This window comes from Pavona decussata, unplaced genomic scaffold (assembly GCF_977016875.1).
Source record: "Pavona decussata unplaced genomic scaffold, jaPavDecu1.1 SCAFFOLD_237, whole genome shotgun sequence".
NCBI classification, from domain to species: Eukaryota; Metazoa; Cnidaria; class Anthozoa; order Scleractinia; family Agariciidae; genus Pavona; species Pavona decussata.
This window is the reverse complement of record NW_028145642.1, coordinates 1,831,228-1,855,000: the sequence shown is the minus strand read 5'-3', so window position 1 is coordinate 1,855,000 and position 23,773 is coordinate 1,831,228. Positions and strand designations below refer to the sequence as shown.

Sequence of the window (23,773 nt, the reverse complement as noted above, 5' to 3'; positions counted from 1 at the left end):
GGATACAATGTAAATGGCGAAATTTACTGTGTCATGTAAAATCTTTTAATTAAATTTCCTCCTCTAAGGCCGTGCAGGATGAACACAAGGTGTATTGCATTAGTCAACCACCTGTCAAACACAAACCGTGCTGATCCGTTGTTCTCTTCCAAGCTCCGCCTGCTTTGGAGAACTCTGAAACTTGCTGTCCAATTTATAAAGAGCTTGCTGCTCTCACGAATCGAAACCCTTTTGCCGTGGACACGACAGAATTTTCCTATCTTGAACTCTCTTGAGCACTTCTTCAATCCCCTTGATTGTCTCCGAGCAGATATGAATGCTGATAACTTTTGTGTTTAGGTGCAGATGTAGTTCGCTTCAAGGCAGAGGTAAATTTTGATGGACGTGAAATAACCCGCTGTCATCTCAACAGAGTTGATATGGAGCTTTTGTTGGAGGTGAGGTTTCTCCAATCTTATTTAACAAACATACTACCGCGCCAGGATTGTTTTTATATAGCTACGCCGATTTTCTTATCACTATTAACAGGAAGTGCAAAAGTTGACAACTGTGCAAGAACTAGAGCTGCTTCTCTTGGAACATGGAGAAGAGGTTATCGATATGCTGGGTCAACAAGTGGACAGAATTGAGAAAAATATCAAGGTAAAACAGTTAGTCAGTGTTCCGGGCTATTTTACTCCAGTTCTTGTTTAAAAAAAGGCTGAAGGCTTCTTGCCAGTATCAAAAGCAGTTAAATTACTGGGTGAAATTGAATAAACTGCTTGCAGCCCAAATTGAAGCGAGCGAGCTGAGGGCCGCTCTTTCCCAGGCTGTTCTTGTCGTTTTGCTTATACTCGCGTCGCTCTTTTAGCTCTCCCTCTCGACTATCAGAGAGGCACTGCTAGCAGTCTAGCATTTAACACGTGTTTGTTATACATTGCAAGGTATCCCACAAAACAATTCACGATCGTGTTATTATATCAGCTGACTGCAAATACAACTATTTTGTGTTACTTTGAATAGCCAAAAAGCTTATTTGAGTCAGTGGAATTGTCAAATAATGGTTCAGTTTTGTTAAGAATAACCCTAGTAGTGCACAGAAACTAGTTTTAGTTATGTTTGACTGCGGATGGCTAAGATGGAAATGGATTGCAACTTGAAAAAAATTGGCCAGTTTCACTCTGTGTATCAGTTGTAGAGATGTCGCTAAAACTGATCATAGCTTGTTCTTCCCCGGATAAATCCCTTAATATTTTCTTCCCTGAGCTCTAACAGCAATTTCAGGTTAGAAAAAAAGGTTTTTTGTCAAATATTTCAGCAGTTTTGACCAAACACAGCAAAATCGCCGTGACAGCGGCCCTTTAACGTTTGTTGACATGAATTAACAACTATTTCTTCCTTTTTAGAAAAGAAACCCAGAGGTACGTCATGTGGACCTGGAGATACTCTAACGTGGCTGAACATAGTCCTGTGCCGGTCAGTGGGGGTAAGCAGATAACAAGAACTTTGAAATATTTCAATAAACTAGCTGAAAAATAGTGGTTACTTTAAAAACAGTTCCTCTAAATGAAAGTTGTGTGCTTAGCTACCTAATCTTTGAGTGGAAGCGAGGCTGGGGTTAAGTTTTTTGGTTGCAAACCTCAGTGATCTGATATGTAAAGGAAAACTAAAAATGGATCTGTAACCAGGTGGATTCATGATAGTTAAAACGTTTCTCTGGTTACTGAAATATGTGAACGTATAAGAAATCAAATGTTTTAAAAACCCAACGTTCAGCCTTCATCAGGGGAAGGTGATAAGAACCTAATCAATCGGGACGATGGCATGCACTTGCCACATGAATATTTAAATCCCACGCTAAAGGAAAAAACTTAATTGTTAAAAAAAATTGCATTTTCTCTTCTATATGTTCGCGCTACTTGAAAATTGTTATCACCTTCCCCTGATGAAGGCTGAGGTTTTGGCCGAAACCTTGGGTGTTTAGATTTGATTCTGTACACGTTTTACATATTTTTAACCAGAGAAACGTTTTAACTATCAAAGGAAAACGAGTTAGCACAAGAAGAACACGAGTGTTTATACAAGTGTACCAAACAAGTTGAGCCTTTTCACTGAAAACTAAGCAATTCAAACATAACGCCTCACATGTTTTCCATATGAAAGGCAGTGAAGTTTCAACTCCAGCCTCGCTTCCACTCAAAGGCCAGGTCAATAATCACACAACTATAAAATTTAAAAGCTGTTTGCAGTAACTATTCGTTGCCTAATTCCTGTGTTTTCCGCTCTAGCCCAGGTCACAGCAAAATTCCATGTACCTTCGTTTCGAACAAGAATACAACTCGACTGGTGTGTAGCAAACCCAGTGCTATGTTATGCATACACCTTATGAGAACTTCGGATTTAAAGCCATTGTAATATGATGAAATATCATGAAACAGGGCAATGTGACTCCTACCTCAATGACAATGTATTTCTCGTCAACCCTTTAATTAAAAATTGTATGTTATGGTTTAAAATCAAAAATAAAAGGAATGGAAATTTCAGTGGCATATCAACAGAGTGGCTCTTCCTCCACTGTTTCCTGGTCGAATTGGAATTTGGAAATGTTGGTTTTTGCGGTGGGATTTAAACCGGAAAACGTGGAGAAAAAACTTTGGAGCAAGGACAAGAACCAACCACATGACATCAACTCCGGGTATCGAACCCGGGTTACTGGTCCCCCATTAGGTGCAAACCCTTTACCCCTTTCGAATACATACAATGTCATAGTCGTGAAAGTTACTTGGAAGCCAGAATTTAACGAATGAATTTTTCCGTTTGTGGTCCTTTTAAATCAGGTTGACTTCGTTGCCGTGGAATCAGCACAAGTCGCCACGGAACTTCAGTTAGACGTCGTCAATTGTAAGCATTCAAGGTGCTTTAGTTGGATGGTTTGTGCACTAAAGGCGGACTGTTCAACAGCAACATTGTGCCATGCCATGAAATCCATAGTTATAATTGCCAATGAACTCTCCATGAACTCTATTACAATAAATTACTATTTGCTTTGTGTTGCAAGAGTACGCCACACCTCTGTATTCCCCAGAAAATCAACTCGCTGTGGTGAATGCAGGTTGTTGTTTAAAAATATTGTTAAACAAAACTGTATAAAATTGTTCATTGCTTTAAAGTACACCTTAAATTGCTGCTTCTCCCTGAGCGTTCCTTGCAGCATCCCTTGTTCATCCTTATTTCACCCTACGCTTTACTTTTTGAAGCATGTGGACTTTGGTCCGGCAGAAAAAAACTTTAGCTGGATAGAACTTGATGAGCTAAAATTTTGCCTGAAGATAGCTGTCAGAATAGTTACACTGTAATACGCAAGTCTGATTTAACACGGTTCTCACTCTCTTAAAAAAGTCCTCGATCGCTAGCCTTTGTCCGTTAGTGTTATCCTTGGTAACCATCAACACTGATAATTTCGCGAGATAAAGTGAACTTGTAATAGTATGAAGCCGATTCTTGTTATTCTTGCTATACTTATTAAGTTGAAATGTTTTCTTTACCCTTAATTGGGTTGTACATACTCGTAAGACGTTCTTAAGAACCCTATCCACTTCATGTTCAGCAATTTTTTCGTCTGCTTTGTGAGAAATTGTCCTGGTTTGCGGACCAGCGGACACTAAGCACAACATTGCTGATATTACACAGAAAGTTCAAACTTTGCTGCAATTTGATTTTCGACAACTGTTCTACAAGAGCCATGTTTGATTGTCGCATCTTCACGAACCCAATAAAAATAACACTGTAATTTATAGAGCCATGAAGGGGTGAGTTTCAAGCAAGACATAATCACCCGCCTGACAACAAACCTGTCTTTCAAGCCTCGGCCAAGAGCAAGAAAAACAAGAATAGGTCTTGAAAGAATACTGACTGGTAAATCATCCGACACATGTCTTTGTTCGTCTTCCATTTACTGAATAAAATTTACACCATACTTGTTTAGGTACAGGTCCAGGGTCCACAAACTGTAGTCAGACCTTTTCCTTAGTAAGTTACCAAAACAGCAAAAGGCTGTGACCTTTTCAGTCGCTAAAAGCGTTGTTTGAGAGGTGAAATTGAAATCGGTGCTGTAAGGCAGATTTATTATTTCAAGTTGTTAATCACCTCTGGGGAAATTTAGGGAACATTTTCGGGGTGAACTGATCGTAAGACTGATTTGTCCAGACGTTTATAGACACTTCTTTAAAATATTCGTACTCGTTTTATTCAGATAAATGATTAATGAATACAGAACTTTCTGCATAAAATTCAATTGTGTGTACATTATGTTCTGAATTACACAACACGTCCTCGGTAAAAATTGTTTGTTTTAAAAATATATATCTTTATTATATAAACACCAGTATTTTACTAGGATTTCTGCCACTGAGAAATTCCATATATTTTCACATGTAAAAATATCAGCCAATCAGAAATCAGGAAATCCTCTTTTGTTGCCATAGCAACTTGCACTTTCGTTTACGTCTATTTTTACTGTACTTTGTAGAGCTCCGAGATTTCACTGGAGTATTTTAAACAATGAAATGCATTTATCGTGTTCTCGACTATATGACATGGTTTTGGTTTATGGAATGGCTGTGTCTCGTGTTCACAATCGATATCTCACTCGTTCGCTGCGCTCACTCGTTCGATATCGATGTGAACACTTGAAGATAAATTCCATATCTCCGCGCGCCCATGTATTATTCTCTATATAAATTATTGAAAGTGCGCTAAATGGCGCCAAGAATTTTAAGCTCAAATTTGATTTTTGACAATTGTGATTATTTCTATAAATTTCAACAGTCATTAACAGACTGTTGATGATTTCATTAATTATCATCGCATTAACCATTCTTGAACGCAGATATAAATTCTCTTTAAGTAAAGCAATTAATTAGTTTGCCATTGGGTGGTATTGTTATGTTTATAAAAATGAAAAACAAACAAAAAAAAAAAGGTATAAAGGAAGGACGAAGTAAAACGCAATGCAAAGCTAAAACTTTGTGTTGTCTACTTTTTCCATTTCCTGATTAAATCCATTCTGGGCTTCATTGTCTGTAACAACGGGTGTGGTCAGCTGTACCCAACGCTAAGGAAAAAAGACTACTGGTTAAACATTACAGATAACTTAAGGGACAGATATTTTGAGGAGTGTAATAGTTTAAGCGCGATAGTTGGTCAGATAAGAACCCGACATGTGTAAACGCGTTTGACAAGTGGTTGAGGTACATACCGAACTGTGAAGGCTACTTTAGCCAATAGTACCAATCATTAGGGTTTCGTTCGTAACTTGAATGTTCTTTTTTGAACAGAAACCCGCACTATAAAAGGCACAGTTCCTCTCACTTTTATCACACAGTCGCTTCAATGCCACATTAGGGATGGCGAACATAGTGAGCAAGTATGAAGTAAACGTTGTGGAATCGATATTTCAAGAAATAAAGCCAAACGTGTCTTGAAAAAATAACCTAAGCTGTTAAAAGAAATTTTTGGACAAAATATATTGTAATTGAACCGCCAAAAAAAAAACAAATTAGCAAATATAAAGTTTTATTCACGAGGTAAATACGAAAACGAATTTTAAATTTATTCTGTCAATATTCTATTGTATCTTGCCGCACGGACTCTGCAATGTTCACAGCGCAGTGTCTACAATGAAATGACTGGCAGCTTGGCCAGGCCAACGTTCCGTGGGTCCGTGTTTAAGGAAGGGGTGGGGAGGACAAACCGAGCTTTCATAAAGAGAGTACTTGCGCATCTAAAACGTATGTAGCAAGGCAGAAAGAAGAAACAACTCAATTAAACCTTAGGACAAGTTTGCAGCCTAACCAAGTTATGTAACCAGGTCATTCTGTAACGGTTTCTGGCACCACAAATTAAAAGTCAGCATACCTCTCGTAATGATCCAGGAGTCGTTAAAAGCCGGATCATCATGTAGCCAGGAATGCACACGATGGAGGACAATGCCATACACCAACCAATCACCTGTCCCCAGACAGGGTAGCTGTAGTTATTGTACTCCAATGGTTTGTATGTCACAAGGCTGAATATAAATATACCCTGTAAAAATAAATAAAGAGAAACTTAGCTGCAACGTGATACTGAAACGTTATAAACATGCACACTATAGGGTTCAAGCTATAACACCGATATACGACGGAATGGAGAGAGAGTGCGAGGTTATGTCATCGAATGCTACCAACTCGGAAGAGATCGTGGAAATTCAAAAATGGTTAGTGACAGTTTTCAAAGACGAAATATAGGACGGGTAAAATGTATAATTAACCTACAATCTTTATACTGAAATCAACTGGATATTAACAACAAACGACAATAAGAGCATCTATTTGCACAACACTCGCTTGGACACATGGGGTGAAAAAAACTCATGGTCATTCTTTTACTTGGCATGATAAAACATTTAGCGCCCAAAGTGACGTGAACTTTGACAGAACTGAACACTGTTTATAAAGAACGCTCTGTTCAAGGCTTTTAATGAGTTTCAGAACATTTAGCAGTGATACTTGAAGACCTTCTGCTCCTGGCTTTTGGAACTTCCCCTATAGTTAAATCAGATATACGTCACAATAGTCGAAGAAGGCATTATAATCTTAAAAGAAAAGTATAAGGATGTATTATAAGTAATGCAACAGTTTTCTCCTTGCACCTCCTTGATTGACGTCTACCAAAGGCACCTTTAACGGAATCGTGAAAGAGGTAGGTCGCGTGTTATTGGTAACCGCTGTAAGTTAATGTTTCAGTTTAAGATCATCCATGTTATTTGCTCAAACATTTGTTGTTATTACCCAGTTGTACCTCAAATTTAAGAGCCACTCTCATATTTGTGCATGTATTGCGTAACTACCAAGTTTGATTTCTCTGCTTCAAATTTGCTTTTCAAAGTTGTTTTATCTTCAGTAGCTTTGATATGGCGAGCCTTAAAACTATAAAATTCTCTTTCTCTTGGTAGACAAACCCACCAGTCCCTGTTATCCAAGCTGTACTGGACACTCATGCTTGCTTTCTGCCTTGGCAAACGAAGCTCACAATTTACACCAATTATACCATTAGCAGGACACCCAACATAGTATAAAGCAAATGGCCATCATGACCCAAGTTGTTCAAAGAATGGATAACGCTATCCAGCTGATAAAATGAACTCCAACCAATACATTTTATCCGCTGGATAAAGTTGTCCGCTCTTTGAACATCTGGGGTGAATTTCAGCAAGCAAATGCCCAATCCACCTCTGCAGCAGAAACAGACAAGTGATGTGTAGTCCTATTAAGCCAGTTTACTTACTTACCACACAGAATACTGGTGTGAAATATCTCCAGCACCACTTGATCCAGGGATTGATTCGAAATCCAATCATAGAGGCCATATTATCATAGAATCGGTCTCCACCTGTAGCATTGAGTTAATACTTAACAATTAGATTATGAGCGCGAGATTTCTATCGCGTGATAGCTGATGAGGGCGCAGCCCGAATCAGCTATCACGCATAGAAATCGAGAGCGAATAATCTAATTGTTTTAGTATAAATCTACTAGTCGGTCAGAACTAAACAAGTAAATTATCTATTTCCTCATCGCAGACACTTCGAAAACGCGACGAAGCGGCCGCCATTTTGTTGAAAACCGCTACTCACTATCTATCACAGAATAGATAGTGAGTAGCGTAGCCAATCAGAGAACGGCATTCGTGATAGAACACTAGTAGATTTATACTAAAGGTCATTAGTAATTAAAATTACTTATCAGTGGTGAACATTGGAATGGGTGCAAACTTGCAAACTATTGAGAAAATTCAAACCCCGCCCCAAAACGCAGGAGCAAAAAGTCCCACCATTTTCTCACCCAACCGCAAATGATCTTTACAGGCGATGTCACTTATTTGCAGTGTCAAAATAGAAATAAAAAAAAAACATCTGTAGGGATGGAAACGTTAAAATCCTAATTGGGTTTTGTTAACAAAAACTCCACAAGTACATATAAACTACTATTAATTATCTTTGGCTACGGATGGCCAGGATGGAAATGGATTGCAACTTTAAAAAACTGCCCAATGTTTTCAAGTTCTGGAAAGCGCTAAAAAAAATTGATTATAGGTCGTTCTTCGTTCATGTTATATTTTCGTACTGGTGTTCGGTATTCCGAAATTCTTTGAAAACATTTTGTCATTTCACGTTACACATCAAATAAATGACTGTTTGAAGATGTGAAACATCAAATTGACATCTCATTTGCTCACAAGCTATACTCACAGCTGAACTTCGTATATCCACTCCCCCACCCATATAAGCAATCAATTAGATTATGCTGCTATCGTCATTATTCTTACAAGTTTTTAGGAACAGGGTTTTTACTTACCATAAATCCAGCCAACAGCAACACTTTGAAATAGAGAAACCCATAAAAGTGCACTGCCACTGGCAGAATAAGAATCAAACAACTGGAATACATACATTCCACCCTGAAACCAAACCACATTTATTTCAGAAATGAAATAATTTGTGTACAAGTTCTTACTTAACAATATAATTGTAATTACCTCAGTAACCATAGACAGACCAATCAAAAACCAGAACACAGAGCATAGAGCAATGAAGATTTCTTTCCGATGACCACGCCTCAAATGTTGCGGGAACAGGTCAACGATTGCTGTTACAAAGCCCTCAACTCCAACAAACTGCAAGGTGAAACCCATAAATAGTTCACAATCATTTCTCAGGTCTTGAAAAGGGCGTTAATGATTTAAAATAAAAGAAGAGGTTGCTGGTGATTCTTGGAGCAAGTTGGAGGTACTCCAAAGTTATATTGCGCCATGTTGGGCCATCTGCCCATTCTTTTCATAGCAATTATTGTTAAAATTTTACTTAATATGGCGGAGTACTTTGTCATAGTTTATGCTTAGTGTAATAAGTTAAGTATAGTTTCATGTGTTCCATGTATAGTAGTTTTTTTAGCTCGTGAATTGCGCATGCACAAGGAACGAGTAAATGCAGTTGGAAAAAATTCACTCGCTCGGTATCAGTCGATTGATAGGTCGTAAAATTTATATCGATTTAATCAGAATTTAATCAACATAAATCATTCATTAGTCTACGTATTATGTATTCACCATCCGTCGCCATTACAGGACAAAAATCAAGGACGAAAAATCAACGCAATGAACAACGAATTTGCTCACAGAGCGCTTCGATTTTCTTTCACACGACGCATAGGAAGACCATTTGTTTTTAATGATATGATATCGTATTTAAGGGCGGCGCCTCCTGATAAAGACGTATTTTTGAGCTGTTTATGACTATGCGTCTCCATCTGAAATGCTCAAGAACATCCTCAACAAAATCGTTCTTGAAAGTTAATATATGAAAATTCATACATTTGAACTTCAGAAGAAAGAATGAATAAGTGAATGATCATCGCAGTTATATACGCACCTTAAGCAGTTGCAAAAAGAAAGCCTGAAAAGAAAAATCAGGCTTGAACTTGAAGCCCGAATTGTTTTCAGGTTTTATGATCATTCCCTTATTTATAAAATCGTTCTTCTTTGCTACATGTATCACAAGCATACTCCTGTATCGAGCCACATAATATAGCAATATGCAAACGCTTCTGTTAAATGAGATGATAATATTGCTAGGTACCTCGCTGTCAAGTCCTAATAAGATCACCATAAAGAAGAACAATATGGACCACAAAGGAGCCACAGGCATCTCTGCAACCGCTGCAGGGTATGCGATAAACGCTAAACCAGGACCTGGCAAGGGAATTGAATAATAATAATAACCAACTGAAAATGGTATATATTAACAATCAATATAACTTCAGTGTCCCTTGTGCATGACGTACGTTTCCCAATTTTAAGTTAAGTAGGTTAATTTTGTCTTTCATTTCAACATTAATTTTGCTGGTTTGTCAAAGTTTAGTTGTCTTTGCATTTAAACCAGGATAAGGTTATATCCAGAATATTGGTATTTCATTCTGGAAGCCAAGCTTGAAATGTTCATTTTGTGTTAACTGCCATCTTGTGCATTTCAGGTGTTAAAGTGGGTAAGCGTCAAACCATCAAAGAAACCTCATCATCATCATCATCATCATCATCATCAGACAGCGGGAAATGCGGATAGGTAACCCTGCACTGTGGTGTCACAAAACAGAATTTATTTAAGGAATAAAACTAGAAACAAGCAGCAGCCAATCAATATAACTTCCAGATCTAGCTAGAACACTGGAGCAGGCTACTCGAGGCATTACTTCTACTTCGAGTCTAAATTTACTAAAGTATAAAAATTGAACAAAATAATGATTAGGATTGTCTCTAGATTATATACCAGTACTTCCAGGGAGAATGCTGTTTAAGGATTGGTTGTTATTCTTCATGTTTAGTGTGATGTTATAAGTTGTTGCACGTGACAGAGACCAGAGAGTGCGTTGAACTCTAGCTTAGCAGACTGAGATTCATCCTGAAATTTGCTAGTCTGTTTCAAAGCCTAACACTACATGGTATTGTGGTTGGTTTGAGAATCTTCAAGGTATCCGAGAAATTGCAGAGTGACCCTGAGCTGACGCTTGAAAAGGTCATACAACAAGCACGCCAACCCGAAGCGATAAAAAGCATCCAACTTTAATACGAGATGACCTTAGTAAGAAAGGAGCTAGAGGATATATTGATGCTATCTACGCTAGCTACCCCAAAACATTTCGGCGGCGCCAAACCCGGAAGTAATTCGCCTTTGCAAGCCAATACCACAAGAAAACAAACACCGCCATCTTGGAAAATCGGGAAACATGTGGCGTGCGGACGCTTGGGGATTTCAGCAAATCATAACCACCAAATTAGTCCAGCAATTGAGGCCATCTATAGAAGATGTAAAAGGGAAGGCCATTACGAAGCTTCCTACCGAAACGCAAAAGGCGTTGGAGTCGTGTGCCACGAAGACTTAGAAGACACTCTCGTTCTCTGCGATTTCTTCAGGGAACGACACTAACCCAAGACAGAGATCCTGTTCAAAATTGACACTGGAGCTGATGTCACTGTAACCTCCAAGGAGATCCATCACCAGCTAGAAAAGATCCCTAAACTGAGTGCTTCCCGGAAGACTCTCCATGGCCCAGGACATCACCCGCTGAACATCCTTCGACCTTTCACTGGGACCATACAGAAAGACGACAAGATAACCGAAGAGGAAGTATTGGTAATTCAAGGAGCACCACAAGCCCTTCTTGGTCGTCCAGCAATCCAAGCTTTGAACTTGGTTTCAAAAGTCGTCAAAATCAAAGCTGTGAACATGGAGGAACAATGCAAAACTCATTATCCCAATCTTTTCACAGGCCTTGGTGAACTCAAAGGAGACTTCAAGATTACCCTCCAAAACCCCACGCAGTTTCAACACCGCGGAGAATTCCAGTACCGCTCATATCTAAGGTGTCGGCTGAGTTAAAGAGGATTGAGGAAATGTGAGTTATATTACATGTCGATAAACACTCAGACTGGCGTGCTGGGATCGTTGTTCTGCCAAAACCAAATGGACAGGTTCGTATTTGTACAGATTCCACTTGTTGCACAACAGTGACCTGATTTACAAAAGCATTTCATGGAATGCACGCGCATTTTAGTATACGTGCTTAACAATGAGCGGTGACGTAGCAAAAGGTGACACATAAAGTACAAGTTACCCTGTGAGCAGAGTCTCTTCGATCTTCCTAGGTCAGTCAAAGGCGCTAGCAGAGTCTCCTTCTTCTTTCCGACTGATCTAGGAAGATCAAAGAGACTCTGCTCGCAGGGTAAGTACAAGTGTCTTTTATTACTTAAATAAGTGATTTGCAAAAACTGGCATATCGCTCCAGCAGTTGCTGGGTAACACTATGACCTACATTATGAGTTTTGTACTACGCACAATTAGTATAAATCTACTAGTGTTCTATCACGAATGCCGTTCTCTGATTGGCTACGCTACTCGCTATCTATTCTGTGATAGATAGTGAGTAGCGGTTTTCAACAAAATGGCGGCCGCTTCGTTGCGTTTTCGAAGTGCCTGCGATGAAGATATAGATAATTTACTTGTTTAGTTTTGAACGACTAGTAGATTTATACTAAAACAATTAGATTATTCGCTCTCGATTTCTATGCATGATAGCTGATTCGGGCTGCGCCCTCATCAGCTATCACGCGATAGAAATCTAGAGCTCATAATCTAATTGTTAATTAGAGATTGGAATAATCTCTACCACATAATGTCGTAGAAATTGCGGACGATGCTAAGTTCCGCAAATTATTGTTATTTATGATTCTCTAGAAATCCGCTGACCTGAGATGTAAATAATATCATTCATTTAATGAACGAGTTCACATCAAATAAATAAGTGAAGTGAACGAGTATAGCTTACCTGACTGAACCACCGCAGAGACATCCACTTGCTGTTTTTGTGCCATGAAACCAAGCACCGAAAATATCACAAATCCTCCATAAAAACTAGTCCCACTATTCACACACGCAAATATGATACAGTCCCTGTAATGGAACATCAATCTCACTTGAAGTTAATGATTACTGTTAAATAGCCAGTGCATTAGTATTTTACAACTGGCGTTATAAAATAAGTAATAGGAAGTTTTAGCAACACGACGGCGACGGCAACGAGAATGTCAAAAAAAAAAAGCAATAGGTTTTGTGACCAAAACAACAACTCTGCACGTGCATTACACTTTTTGGTACATTTCCTTGCCGTCACTGCACGAATTGGACGTGAAATTTGCTGATGGGACGTTTCATGGAGGACGTAAACACACGGCGGAGAATTTTTCTTTCTCTTTCTAAACCTGGGTGCAGCCTCCAAGAATTCATCTCCAAAAACTTTTACCTACATTTGAGATTTAAAGCAAGTTGGAATAATTGCGTCGACGTGTAAAAAAACGCGAATTCATTTTAATAGTGACGTTCTCGCTGCCGTCGCCGTCGTCGTTGCTAAATTTCCCTGATCTTCAGCCCCAAGCCTCGTTTTCAACGTGTAAACTTGTGAAACCATGCATCAGTGAATTCCCATACAAAGACAGTGTATATACTTTTTTTCAAACTTATTTTTTACTTTATGGGTAGGTTTTGTTTACGTCCACGATGTTGCGTCCCCAAGTCCCACGTCCCCGAACTCCCGTCCCCGCGTCCCCGTCCCACTTTTACACACAGCCTTCTATGAATTTTTGTCTCTTAGGAATCATATGAACTGAGTGTCCACAAAATGGAGGTCCCTTTAAGGAGAGGTTTGACAATAGCTACAAATATTTCGTTACATACATGTAAGCTACCTTTGCCTGATGTCTAGCTGCTAGGTACAGAAAACGAGAACTGGTAAGGTCTAATTTGACTGCTTTAAACTCTTCAAATCACCGTAACACGACACAGTAGTTCAATGCACTTGATAACAAGTACATTACATTAACAAAATAGTTGTAGAATTGGGCTGTACAGTATCGTGTTATCCAATTTCTAGCCATTAAGAGGTTAGATCATGTGTCCAAAGGTTCAAACCATCTGCCCACAAACTCGTTGCGGTCACTTACTAAATTAAGTAAAGTTTCCAACTATAGTGATTTGACTGAGAAAATTTTGGTATTTTGAAAAAGTGGTCATTTACGGGAGGTGGTCACTTACAAGACATGTTAACATTGGGAGGTTCAACTGTAGTGTAACTACTTTACTTTCCTCTAATCTTCTTGCATGACACGACTCAACTCTACACTACTCTACTCAGCTCAACTCTTAGCTTTAAGCTACTCTACACTAAGCTACTACTTTACCTGACTCAAATCATCCTGACTGACAGACTCAAACCCACTCTAGCCCAGATAGGAGTAGAGATGGTATAGGCTTTAAAAAACAGAGATAGAAATAGGACGCATTTGTAACCATAGATAGACGGCAGCATGGTGCGGTATTGGTCTGACTTGTTGTGCATGCATATTAGACACATTAGAGCGGTTTTCAACTGAGTGTCGGCAAACTAAAACCAAAATAATTACTCTGGCCAATCACGAGAGATGTAAACAGCGCAATGAACCAATCAGAACTCGAGGCAGATACACTGATGTAACTGGGGCTAAACGCGGGAAAACGCGTGCGAGCAATCACGATTGGTTTGGGTTTTGCTTCTTTTTGGTTGAGAAAATGGCGCGAGTTTTGTTAAACCAATCACAGAGCGAAGTAAACCAAACGAAAGTAAACACGAATTACTTTCAACACTCAATTGAAAAGCGCTCTAATTCTATTTCAATGTTGATAAACTCATTTTGAGTAAATACAGACAATGAATGGTACCTGTTGACCATGAAAGTTACCTTTTCCTAATGGCTCTACTTACATCTTTAAGAAGGCTTCTTCATTCGTAGGCTTCATAATAATATCACCTTATTGTTTTTGACCTTGGTTGAAGTTGATTATGTGGTACTACTTTTCTTCTATTAGCTTAAAGGTTTATATGGTTTATTATCCTCGATCATCAATCTCAGTGAAAAGATGATTTAACTGAACTTCAGAGAATAATAACTGTTATAATACAATACTAATACTAATAGTACTATTAAATAATAATAAGTCAGAAAAAACAAGCATGACCATGATAATTACCTGTAACAGTTTGTTTTGAACTTGTTATAACTCCCAAGAGCAATAAGAGTACCAAGGCCGATAGAGTAGGAAAAAAACACCTGTGTTCCAGCATCCAACCAAACCTGCATTTACAAAAGCACAATATCAGATGACCTCAACAAAAACAGGGTGTCAAGTGTGTCTTGTAATCCTATAAAATTAAAATCCTATATTTCTTCAAAATGTCCCATATTGTCCTATATTTTCAGCTCTCAACTGATTTCCAAAATGAAGCTGAAAAGAGGCAGTGAATTCAAAAGTTTGAGACTGAACGCTTTCTTGAGTCTAGCCCAGTCTATCTCAAACACATAAAATCGCATGTTTGCTGCTTCTATCCCGCTCTTTTGACCATCTGTTATCATAGTAAGGATAGAATTTGAATTGTGTAATAATCTTTATCTTGCAGTTTTTGTATTGCCGGTCCGGCTATTTGTCTTTGTGACAAGATGTGTTTCCTATCACGGCTATTTGTCTTTTGATCCTTTCTCTAGCATTGTAGCTTCTTTTAGAGCTATGCAAAGCGTAAAACTGAGGGCTCCGCTCTGTGACCGTGTTTTGAGTACGCCATGGTTTCGATCCTCTCTTGGATTTCGTCAGTTGCCCGGAATGACTTGATTTGAGTTGCTCTTTAGGCATTCTGTTTGGTGTAAGTTCTGCCTGAGTTTTTGTATCCATTGGGCGGATCGATAACACCGGCTTCCGTTCCTGTTTGAAGCTTGTACATGTCTTTTCTTGACAACAATGTCTACTTGTAGAATAAATTGATGAGGAATGAAGAAAAATTTAACTTTTTGATGTCCTATAGTTTCATAGCTTTTCTTATACTTGTCCTATGTTTTGGAAGAGAAGTGTCCTATAATGCTATAAACGTTGACATCAAAACCACTTGACACCATGAACAAATCAGCTTCGTGGCGAGCTTTCCTTTCGCCATAATTTATGTTAATTTTGATTACCTGCCCATCTGCAAGTCGAGAGAAATCTGGATTAAGATAAAACTTGATTCCGTTCACTGCTCCTGGAAGTGTTACTGCACGAAACATGATAATGGTAAGCAGCACATAAGGGAAAGTGGCTGTGAAATACACCACCTGACAAAAAATTCAATGGATTTATGTCAATTCTTTAGACAATATCATGACTAGTGCCTTTGTGTCAGGCCATTACTAGGTTTAGTATGGCTCTGTAGAGTTACTGCAACATCTTTTCGCGACTGCTTATAATAAGTAAATAAATAAATAACTTTTATTTACCCTCGGTAGTGTTGATAGTGCTAGTGGGGCCGAGCATTAAACTTCACAAAGAAATAATTTAAATTGAAAATAACATTGTTAAAAATCCCAACTACCAGGAGGACCAGCTGGCTATTTACAAGCGCGGCCGAGCAGTCGGGGCTACCGAGAAACAACTCCAATTAGCGGTCAGAGCGGGACTTCATCCCGGGACCTCCGGATTTCAAGTCCGGCATCCTAACCACTCGACCACGCTGCCCCCCTAAAGTTGCGTAAGTAACTGCGAGGGTCTTTTTCTATTTAATCTTCTACCCGCAGTTCAAATATATGTTTTCATATATTCATATACATTTATTCATCCTTCACGGGTACATCACGAACTCACAATATGACCAGCTCCCAGTTGGCTTGATAGCTCAGTTGGTAAAGCACTACACCGACATCGCAGAGGTGATGGGTTCGAATCCCGTTCAAGCCTGATTTTTAAATTACAGGCCTTCTTTTTGCAACTGCTTAAGTTGCGTAAATAACTGCGAGGGTCTTCTTCTATTTAATCTTCTACCTGCAGCTCAAATATATTTTTTCATATATTCAATTCATTTATTCTTTCTGTTGGGAATTACATTTGATAAGTGTTATACCTTGCTAAATTTTCTATGTTCAATGCTGAAATTTTGCTCACTCACCTAAAGCATCCTAAGTTAGGAAAGAAAATGTACATGTAACGTCATGTATTGTCTTCTCGTGTAATCTTGGTTTTTATATACATAAAGAGCACTAACAAGGGCTATTTTACCAGCATTTGCATACATGTGTCTTATAAAAAAAATATGAATCTGCACATGAATCGGAAATAAGTTTTTGAAAGTTAATTAATCTAATTAGTCAGACTGAAATGTCACTGCCAGTCAATTGTGCTACATATTTAGCTGTTATAATTTAGTAACAAAACTTCTCAATCACCAATGCCTAAAAGCAAACACGGACCAAGAACTCTGCGGCTGACGTACCCTGCCTGTAGATTTAACACCTTTCCAAACACAAAGGTAACAGATAATCCAACCAAGTAACAGACATAAAGCAAGGTCCCAGTTGACTGTTCCTGGCTCATCTAGACCATTTGTCAAACGTAAGACTCTGCGCCTAACAGAAAAAAAACAAATAAGGCATTTCAATTTCTTTATAATTCTCAGCAATTCTGAGTGTTCCGATGAACATTTATATCGTGAACTTTTTATCTTCGCGCGCGCCGTGTTGCGCGTACTAGGGAACTTAAGCACCGGACGTTTTTGGGGCGACGGCGACGTCTACAAACGAGCCAGCCTGGGTAAGAGGGCGCCGTCGTTCCCGCCAAAATCCAACCTTAAGCAAAGAGGTGTTTTTGCGACGGCAACCCTTTCGAAAACTGCCTTGAAAGCTTGCGAAAACCTCTGTGAAAAATGTCTTTTCGTGAACCAAGAGAGATGCTGTTACTAGCATATGATGGTAAATAATTTCTGATGAAGAATTCTTGGTCTTGTGGAAGAGCTGCCGTTCCAAGAACCCAGATTTTCCGCACAGTTCGCACGCAAGATTTGATCTTGAGGACATCAACGAAACCGAATGTTCGGCAGAGTTCAGAGTCGATTATCGAGCCTGTTCAACCTTCTCTGGGTTGACTCCCAGAATTTGTCACGGTCTGGACTGCCTTTCTTGAACTGAAACAATTCGCTAGCAATCATTTCACGCAACAGGAGAATGTCGTGGTCATATGATTTCATTACAGGTTGTTTTTTTGATAGCCATCTTCACGCTAGAGGCTTAAAAGTTCAAAAAATGACTGCAAATACTTGATAATCACCCGTACAAGCGCCAAAACGATAGAATAATATTTTAAGCATCGATAAGTTCAAAAAATTGAGGGTAAAATGATATAAAGGAACGAAAATCATTAAGGCGAAAATCACGTTTTACACGCGACGTCAAAATAAGCAAAACAAAGTCGGCGCCGAGTCGCGACGGCTGACCATGTCGGCGGGAAACGTGAATCGGAAGTAAATTTGAGTTCCGGTTGCCGTTGCTCCGTAGAAAACGTCTGGTGCTTAAGTTCCCTACTAGGTAATGTTGCGTCGAGTAGTTTTAGACCCGATAAAACACGTGCTGCGAGTTTTTTGAACGGCTTCCGAAACATTCCTGGAAAAGCGTGTGTCAAGAGAGTTCATAACAATGATGCTTTTGCGAACGTTGGAAATGAGCATACGAAAAAAATTTTAAACACCGCATACTAATAAGGAGGAGGTTTTATCGGGTTTTAAAACCACTGCACGTGATGTTTTATCGACCATTTGATAGGTCCATGGGATTATGAATGATTAATGAGTTTTTTTTAATTTGAATTAAAGTCGCGTAATGATCGCGCGATTAGGCGGTCGCGAAACGAGTTTTGAAACAAGTTAAACAGTTAAAAGATTCAGCTAACCTGTTGACAAAGCAACGTTTGTATTATTGAGCTAACCAGTTGAGAATTAATGTTGGAACAGTTTACATGTATGCGTTAATTGTGGAGAAGTTACAGAAGTAAGTTTACTTTTGTTTGTTTTCTTTAATCCGGTTGTTTGCATTTGAACGTTTGTAAGGCCGAGTGTCAACGATATTTTTCCTTATATTTAGATCGAAATAATTCCCAATTAAAACGATTTATCTCCACATTGGCGTGAGTTCTTTGTCTTCATGGAACACTAAGAACAAAAAGAAACTAAAACTCCCAAGATTCTGTCCACATCTAGATTAGGCCAAGGATCGTTTCATGTTTTGGCCAATTGGCAAATAATTAACTGACGTCATTTTCACCATGAGATTCACATAATGTTAGTTAATTCTAGCAGTACCTGAATTCTTCAGGTTTTATTTTTTGTTGGTATTTCCTCATATAAGTTAGCGTAATTCAAACTGTTATGAAATACCATGGCAGTAGTGAGTTACAAACATTTTAGAGACCTTTAGATTTTAGTACGAGTACGAGTACGACTACGAGTTTCTCCAATAGCCAAAGAGTGCGCGCGTGAACCAGCGTCATTTTGGCGGGAAAACGAGATAGCTGTCGTCATTTTACTACGAGTTTTTGTAAGAATCTCGTAGTGGCGAAAACGAGTCCTCGAAACGTGGGTGATCTCGTCTTTTTGGAAACACGAAAGGGCTTAACTATCATCATTCAAACCAACTGCGTCAAGTTCGTCGCTCGTAAACAGTGAAATGAAACTTTCTGTGATAGATCTGTTCTTAGTACTTCGCTAAAAACTCAAGTCAAATCTCGAAGTCGTAGTCGTACTCGTACTAGAATCTAAAGGTCTCTTTTACAAAAAGGAAAACAAGCTCAGTTCTGGTAATTGTAGTATAATGATCGATGGCAATGTGAAAATGGTCTATTACAAACTACCAGGTCTTGCAAAAAAAAAAAATATGTGATAGTAAGGTAGATCTACGCAAATTGAACAAATACTTCTTTAAATTAGTTATAGCTTACTCCAAATATTCTTGGCTGGACGAAACTCTTGTTAGATTGGACATGAGGGTGGAGGCTATTGTGCTGTTTTCAATTGATGTACCATTGATTCCCAATGAACTATTGTGTCCTGAAGAACTTGGGTCTTTGAAGTCAGTACAACGTGGTGTGTTCCAGGGATTGTTGCAGTGAGACCACGGAAGTGTGGATGTAAATGAAGCAAACATGTAGAACAATGCCCAGCCAAGTATTACTATGTAGTAAATGTTAAGATATTGTACTATGACGACACTTGCATACCCAATACCTGCCAAGGAAAGCAACAACAAAAGCATGTTTAACTTGGAAAGCGTGAATTACAAACGATCAGTCAGCTAGAAGTGCACCATTTTTACGTCGGCGACAGAGTTGGTTCAAACCAGAGTCTGGCAGTATGTTTATTGATATTAACGTGGACGATCAGTTTCAGTTTAAATACTAAGTTGGTGGTTTATTGCGCAATTGTTGGTCATATATCAGTCTAAAGTTTGTAAAATATCAATCAATTGCCTGCCGAACTCAATCGAACCCAATCGTTCGATTAACTTCGATTACCGAACAGTTCGAGTAGTTTCGTCGGGTATAAATGGACGACAAGCATCAGTGAAGCAACCCTATAAACTCTTTCGGTAGTATTTCGTATTTGTTTTGGGAATTAAATGCACCAATGCACCATGAAAGTCAAAATGGGTCACAACCTCAGAAGATTGACAAGAAAAGAATTCCATTATCGTAAATCGCAGTGAACTTGACGTGAATTAACAACGGCTATCTTTATAACAGGGAACGGGGAATCTTTAAAATGGGGAATCTTTAAAAGCGGGAATCTTTTAAATGGGGAATCTTTAAAAGCGGGAATCTTTAAAACGGGGAATCTTTAAAACTAGGGAATCTTTAAAAGGAGGAATCTTTAAAACGGGGAATCTTTAAAAGCGAGAATCTTTAAAATAGGGAATCTTTAAAACCAGTAATCTTTAAAACGGGGAATCTTTAATTTGATATTTACGGAGGCGGCTTGGCCCAGTGGTAAGGGCGCCGGACTTGAAATCCGGAGGTCCCGGGGTCAAGTCCCGCCACGCTTGTAAATAGCCAGCTGGTTTGCCTCCTGCCAGTTGGGGTTTTTAACATGTTATGTTCAGTTTGATTATTATTTGTTTCCCGTTATTTCTGAGTGGAATGCCTGTAAACTAGCTTTGGATAGCTAAGTGCATTTCCACTATAAACAAAGCATTTATTTTTTTTTTATTATTTTTTATTATTATTTAAAATCGGGAATCTTTAAAACGGGGAACCTTTAAAACTAGGGAATCTTTAAAAGGAGGAATCTTTAAAACGGGGAATCTTTCATTGTTAAAAGCGGGAATCTTTAAAATAGGGAATCTTTAAAACGGGGAATCTTTAAAATCGGGAAACTTTAAAACCGGCAATCTTTAAAATGGGGAATCTTTAGAGTCCCAGTTTTAAAGATTGCCCACTTTAAAGATTTCCCGTTTTAAAGAAACCCGCTTTTAAAGATTCCCCATTTTACAGATTCTCCGTTCCCTTTCCCCGTTCCCTGTTCCTTCTTTTAAAGATAGTCATTTGTCAACGAAGATTGTAGCCTGCGTGGCAGGCGCTAGAAAGGGGAAGGGAGAGGGGAAAATTGGGCGCGCGATTTTCCCCTCTCCCTTCCCCTTTCTAGCGCCTGCCACGCAGGCTACGAAGATTGCGAACGTAAACATTGCGCACCTTTTTTCTTTTCAGTTTTTATTTTTTCTATGACCCCTGAAACGCGCTCAAACCTTTAAAAATAAAACGGTAAGGAAATAAAACTATATGGAATTATCCATAATTTTTGTGGTCTTACTTCCGCTCAAGAACACACCAGACCCTTAATGTCATGTGCCTTCAACTTGTTTTTCCTATTTTGTATTCGCTTCTTCCTCCCTTCATTCAGTCATTGATTTGAAAGAGAACCATTTCACAGACGAGTCGACATTTCAGTCAGACAATAACTTTATGGCAAATCTACAACAACAACAACAACAAAAAGGCCCGATTTTCTGAGTTTCTGCAGGTCCGCACCGTGGTGTGGCATGTAGCCTCCCACGCAGTCGTTTTTAGGGGACTCGTGTTACATCCTGGGGAGGTTGACGAGTTCCTTAAAAACTATGCAGCACGCCACTCCGTTCCCGAAAAATACTTGGCATCATTTGGGGATCAGCGTGAATAAAAAAAAATGGGGATCATTTCGGGAGCTGTACAGCTAAAAACTGCTAGCTAAAAACGGAACTGCTTAAAACGAATGCGTGGGAGGCTAGCTTTTATTGAATGTGATTAATATAGAAAAGGTTCCCCAACTCAAGAGCGTGGAACTCGTAAAGTTTGTTTTTGTTTCTTTTATTAATTTTGTGGTGTCATTAATTTAGTGTGTGCTTTGTTAGTGTTTTGTCAACGTTTCCAGCGTCACTCCCCCATCAAACATCTTTGATGTTTCAGTTTGCAGAAATTCAATGCCGTCCGACGTCAAAGGGCTAACACCACGAGATATGCAGAGGATAAACAACCGAGATTGACAATGGCCCCACTTACCTCGAAACAACGGACATATTTTCCAGGCGGTGATACCTCCTTGACTTGTGAACTGCCCCAATGAAACTTCCAAGATTAAAATGGGAACACCGGCCAGGACCAAACAGATCAAATATGGGATCAGGAAACATCCTGCACAATATTAAAAAGTTATTTATAAGCTTATGTAATATTAGGACATTAGCTTATCTTTCAGTAACAAACAACAAACGATTGTGAAATGAAAAAAACATAACATGTATTCCCCTCATCACACGATGTTCACAAATGAGCTGAGGTTGGTTTAAGTTCTTACCGCCACCATTCTTGTAGCACAAATATGGAAAACGCCATATATTTCCAAGGCCAACGGAAAATCCTATCAAGGCAAGGATAAAATCAAGCTTTCCAACCCAAGTCTCGCGGGCTTTTATAGAACTCGAGGAATCGGCCATGACCGGTTGAGCACAAGAAAGAAATATGAACCTTGTTGGAGCCTTGGCGTGTTTATACCTAATTTGTTTCCGGTATAGAATCTTGGGTTTCAGAATTTTGCGTGCGTGTCGAAGTTAACCATTAAGTCCATTAACAAATGACGTGTTTTCACGAGAGCGCGGGAGGTTGTTCGGTAACTCGGGCCTATTAAAAGCTACAATTATCGTTTCATTTGTTCACACGGGGCCAAATAACCGCAACAGACAGTTCATAGTTTTCCCGGGATTTAGCGATGATTGCTGCATGCAACCTGCTGAATGAGTAAGTGATTAGTACTTTCGCAATCGCTTGTGTCTATATCGTGGTGTGGTTTTACTGGCGTACTGTACAAATACAGGACACATATATAAATAAAGAGCTAGCTTATGCAGCATATGCATAGACGAGCCGATGCTTCCCTCGAAAAGAAACAAACCAAATTCATCTGCCTTGGACCTTCCGTTTTTGACCGTGTACCTTTCTCTAAGTTTTTCATTGGATGCTCGTGGTCGTGTAGGTATATTTACGTTTCCTTTGTAAAGAACCGTCTAGAACTCTTCTACTTTTCAAGTTCTTGCGTGGTTCACGAGCCTCAACATGTCTGCCAGTTGGGTGTTTAGCCTCCAGTCACGCATTCGTCCCCCAGTCTAATGCAAATAGTAAAAAACTACACCTTTTGTTTATTTACATTAGCTTCGGCACGTGCGCACATGTAAACTCCGAGGTTAAACTGGTGACCGTCACGCTCATTCATATAAAGATGAAGTATCTTTGATTTTCAACATCACTCTTCTTCATATACACCATATTTGGCTCATCTATAGTTCTCAACTGTTTGCCGGCATGAGTATGATAGCTGTAGGAGATTTCACAGATTTATATAAGCTACCACCGGTCAATGCGTAGAAAACCTATTTTTGAAAACTTCAACAATGATCTTACAATTTGTACCATCCATGGCAACGGTTGACAATGATACAACTAGCTGAGATCATGCCGAGAACTTCACAAACAGAAGAGGAAGAAGAGTTTTCGCAAAAACGCACGGGAAATATAGACAGATTTGTTCTTCCTCTATGTCCAAGATTCCAATTTTTTTAATGTAACTTGATTTTTCGGACTATTTTTCGCATAGATCTACGTGTATCGATTTGCAAAAAGCCGCATCTGACTATCATAAGCGAAACCCAATGACTGTCCATTTAGCAAATGGCTACACAAGGCCTTTCTCGTTTTCAGTGGACTGCCTGAGAGTGCGTGCAAGGAAAATCACCTAATAGCGAATTTCAGCCCGGGCTGAAATTTTGGCCCGGCTGGGAGGTCGAAGTTTTTTTGCGATTTTAC

At 39.1% G+C, this 23,773-nt stretch overlaps 2 protein-coding genes and 1 long non-coding RNA gene across 5 annotated transcripts in view; 2 read left to right on the top strand and 1 right to left on the bottom strand.

Moving 5' to 3' along the window:
• Window positions 1-3,162, top strand: part of LOC146457854 (proton-coupled zinc antiporter SLC30A9, mitochondrial-like) — a 20,489-nt gene extending 17,327 nt beyond the window's left edge. Inside the window, exons 17-20 of the mRNA XM_085091571.1 lie at window positions 340-437; window positions 529-642; window positions 1,386-1,465; window positions 2,817-3,162. Of these exons, the coding sequence (XP_084947697.1) occupies window positions 340-437; window positions 529-642; window positions 1,386-1,430 (257 nt within the window). The 3' untranslated portion in view covers window positions 1,431-1,465; window positions 2,817-3,162. The remainder of the gene's footprint in view (window positions 1-339; window positions 438-528; window positions 643-1,385; window positions 1,466-2,816) is intronic.
• A 144-nt stretch (window positions 3,163-3,306) lies between these two features.
• LOC146457852 (sodium- and chloride-dependent creatine transporter 1-like) lies at window positions 3,307-23,070 on the bottom strand. 3 transcript variants are annotated; one of them, XM_085091568.1, is made up of 14 exons: window positions 22,633-22,688; window positions 22,272-22,587; window positions 21,977-22,108; window positions 19,388-19,673; window positions 16,896-17,028; window positions 15,610-15,744; window positions 14,633-14,736; window positions 12,399-12,523; window positions 9,656-9,768; window positions 8,557-8,694; window positions 8,376-8,478; window positions 7,310-7,410; window positions 5,896-6,063; window positions 3,307-5,092 (listed from the first exon to the last, which is right to left on the bottom strand). In XM_085091568.1, the coding sequence occupies exons 2-14, from the start codon at window positions 22,408-22,410 to the stop codon at window positions 4,997-4,999; spliced, it is 1,773 nt and encodes a 590-aa protein (XP_084947694.1). In that variant the 5' UTR covers window positions 22,411-22,587; window positions 22,633-22,688; the 3' UTR covers window positions 3,307-4,996. The 3 variants fall into 3 exon arrangements, with proteins under 3 accessions (XP_084947694.1, XP_084947696.1, XP_084947695.1); XM_085091570.1 differs by lacking the exons at window positions 22,272-22,587; window positions 22,633-22,688 and adding an exon at window positions 22,957-23,070; XM_085091569.1 differs by lacking the exon at window positions 22,633-22,688 and having other exon boundaries at window positions 22,272-22,591.
• Window positions 11,556-12,379, top strand: LOC146457853 (uncharacterized). The gene is made up of 2 exons (XR_014858397.1): window positions 11,556-11,913; window positions 12,221-12,379. It is a non-coding gene; the product is annotated as an uncharacterized LOC146457853 (long non-coding RNA).
• Window positions 23,071-23,773: the final 703 nt, after the last annotated feature.

Coding starts and splice junctions, on each gene's coding strand:
- LOC146457852 (XM_085091568.1), bottom strand. CDS start 22,410: ATGGCCGATTCCTCGAGTTCTATAAAAGCCCGCGAGACTTGGGTTGGA. Junction 22,109..22,271: donor GTGCTACAAGAATGGTGGCG/GTAAGAACTTAA, acceptor AATATTGTGCAG/GATGTTTCCTGATCCCATAT. Junction 5,093..5,895: donor CTCCTGGATCATTACGAGAG/GTATGCTGACTT, acceptor TTTTTTCCTTAG/CGTTGGGTACAGCTGACCAC.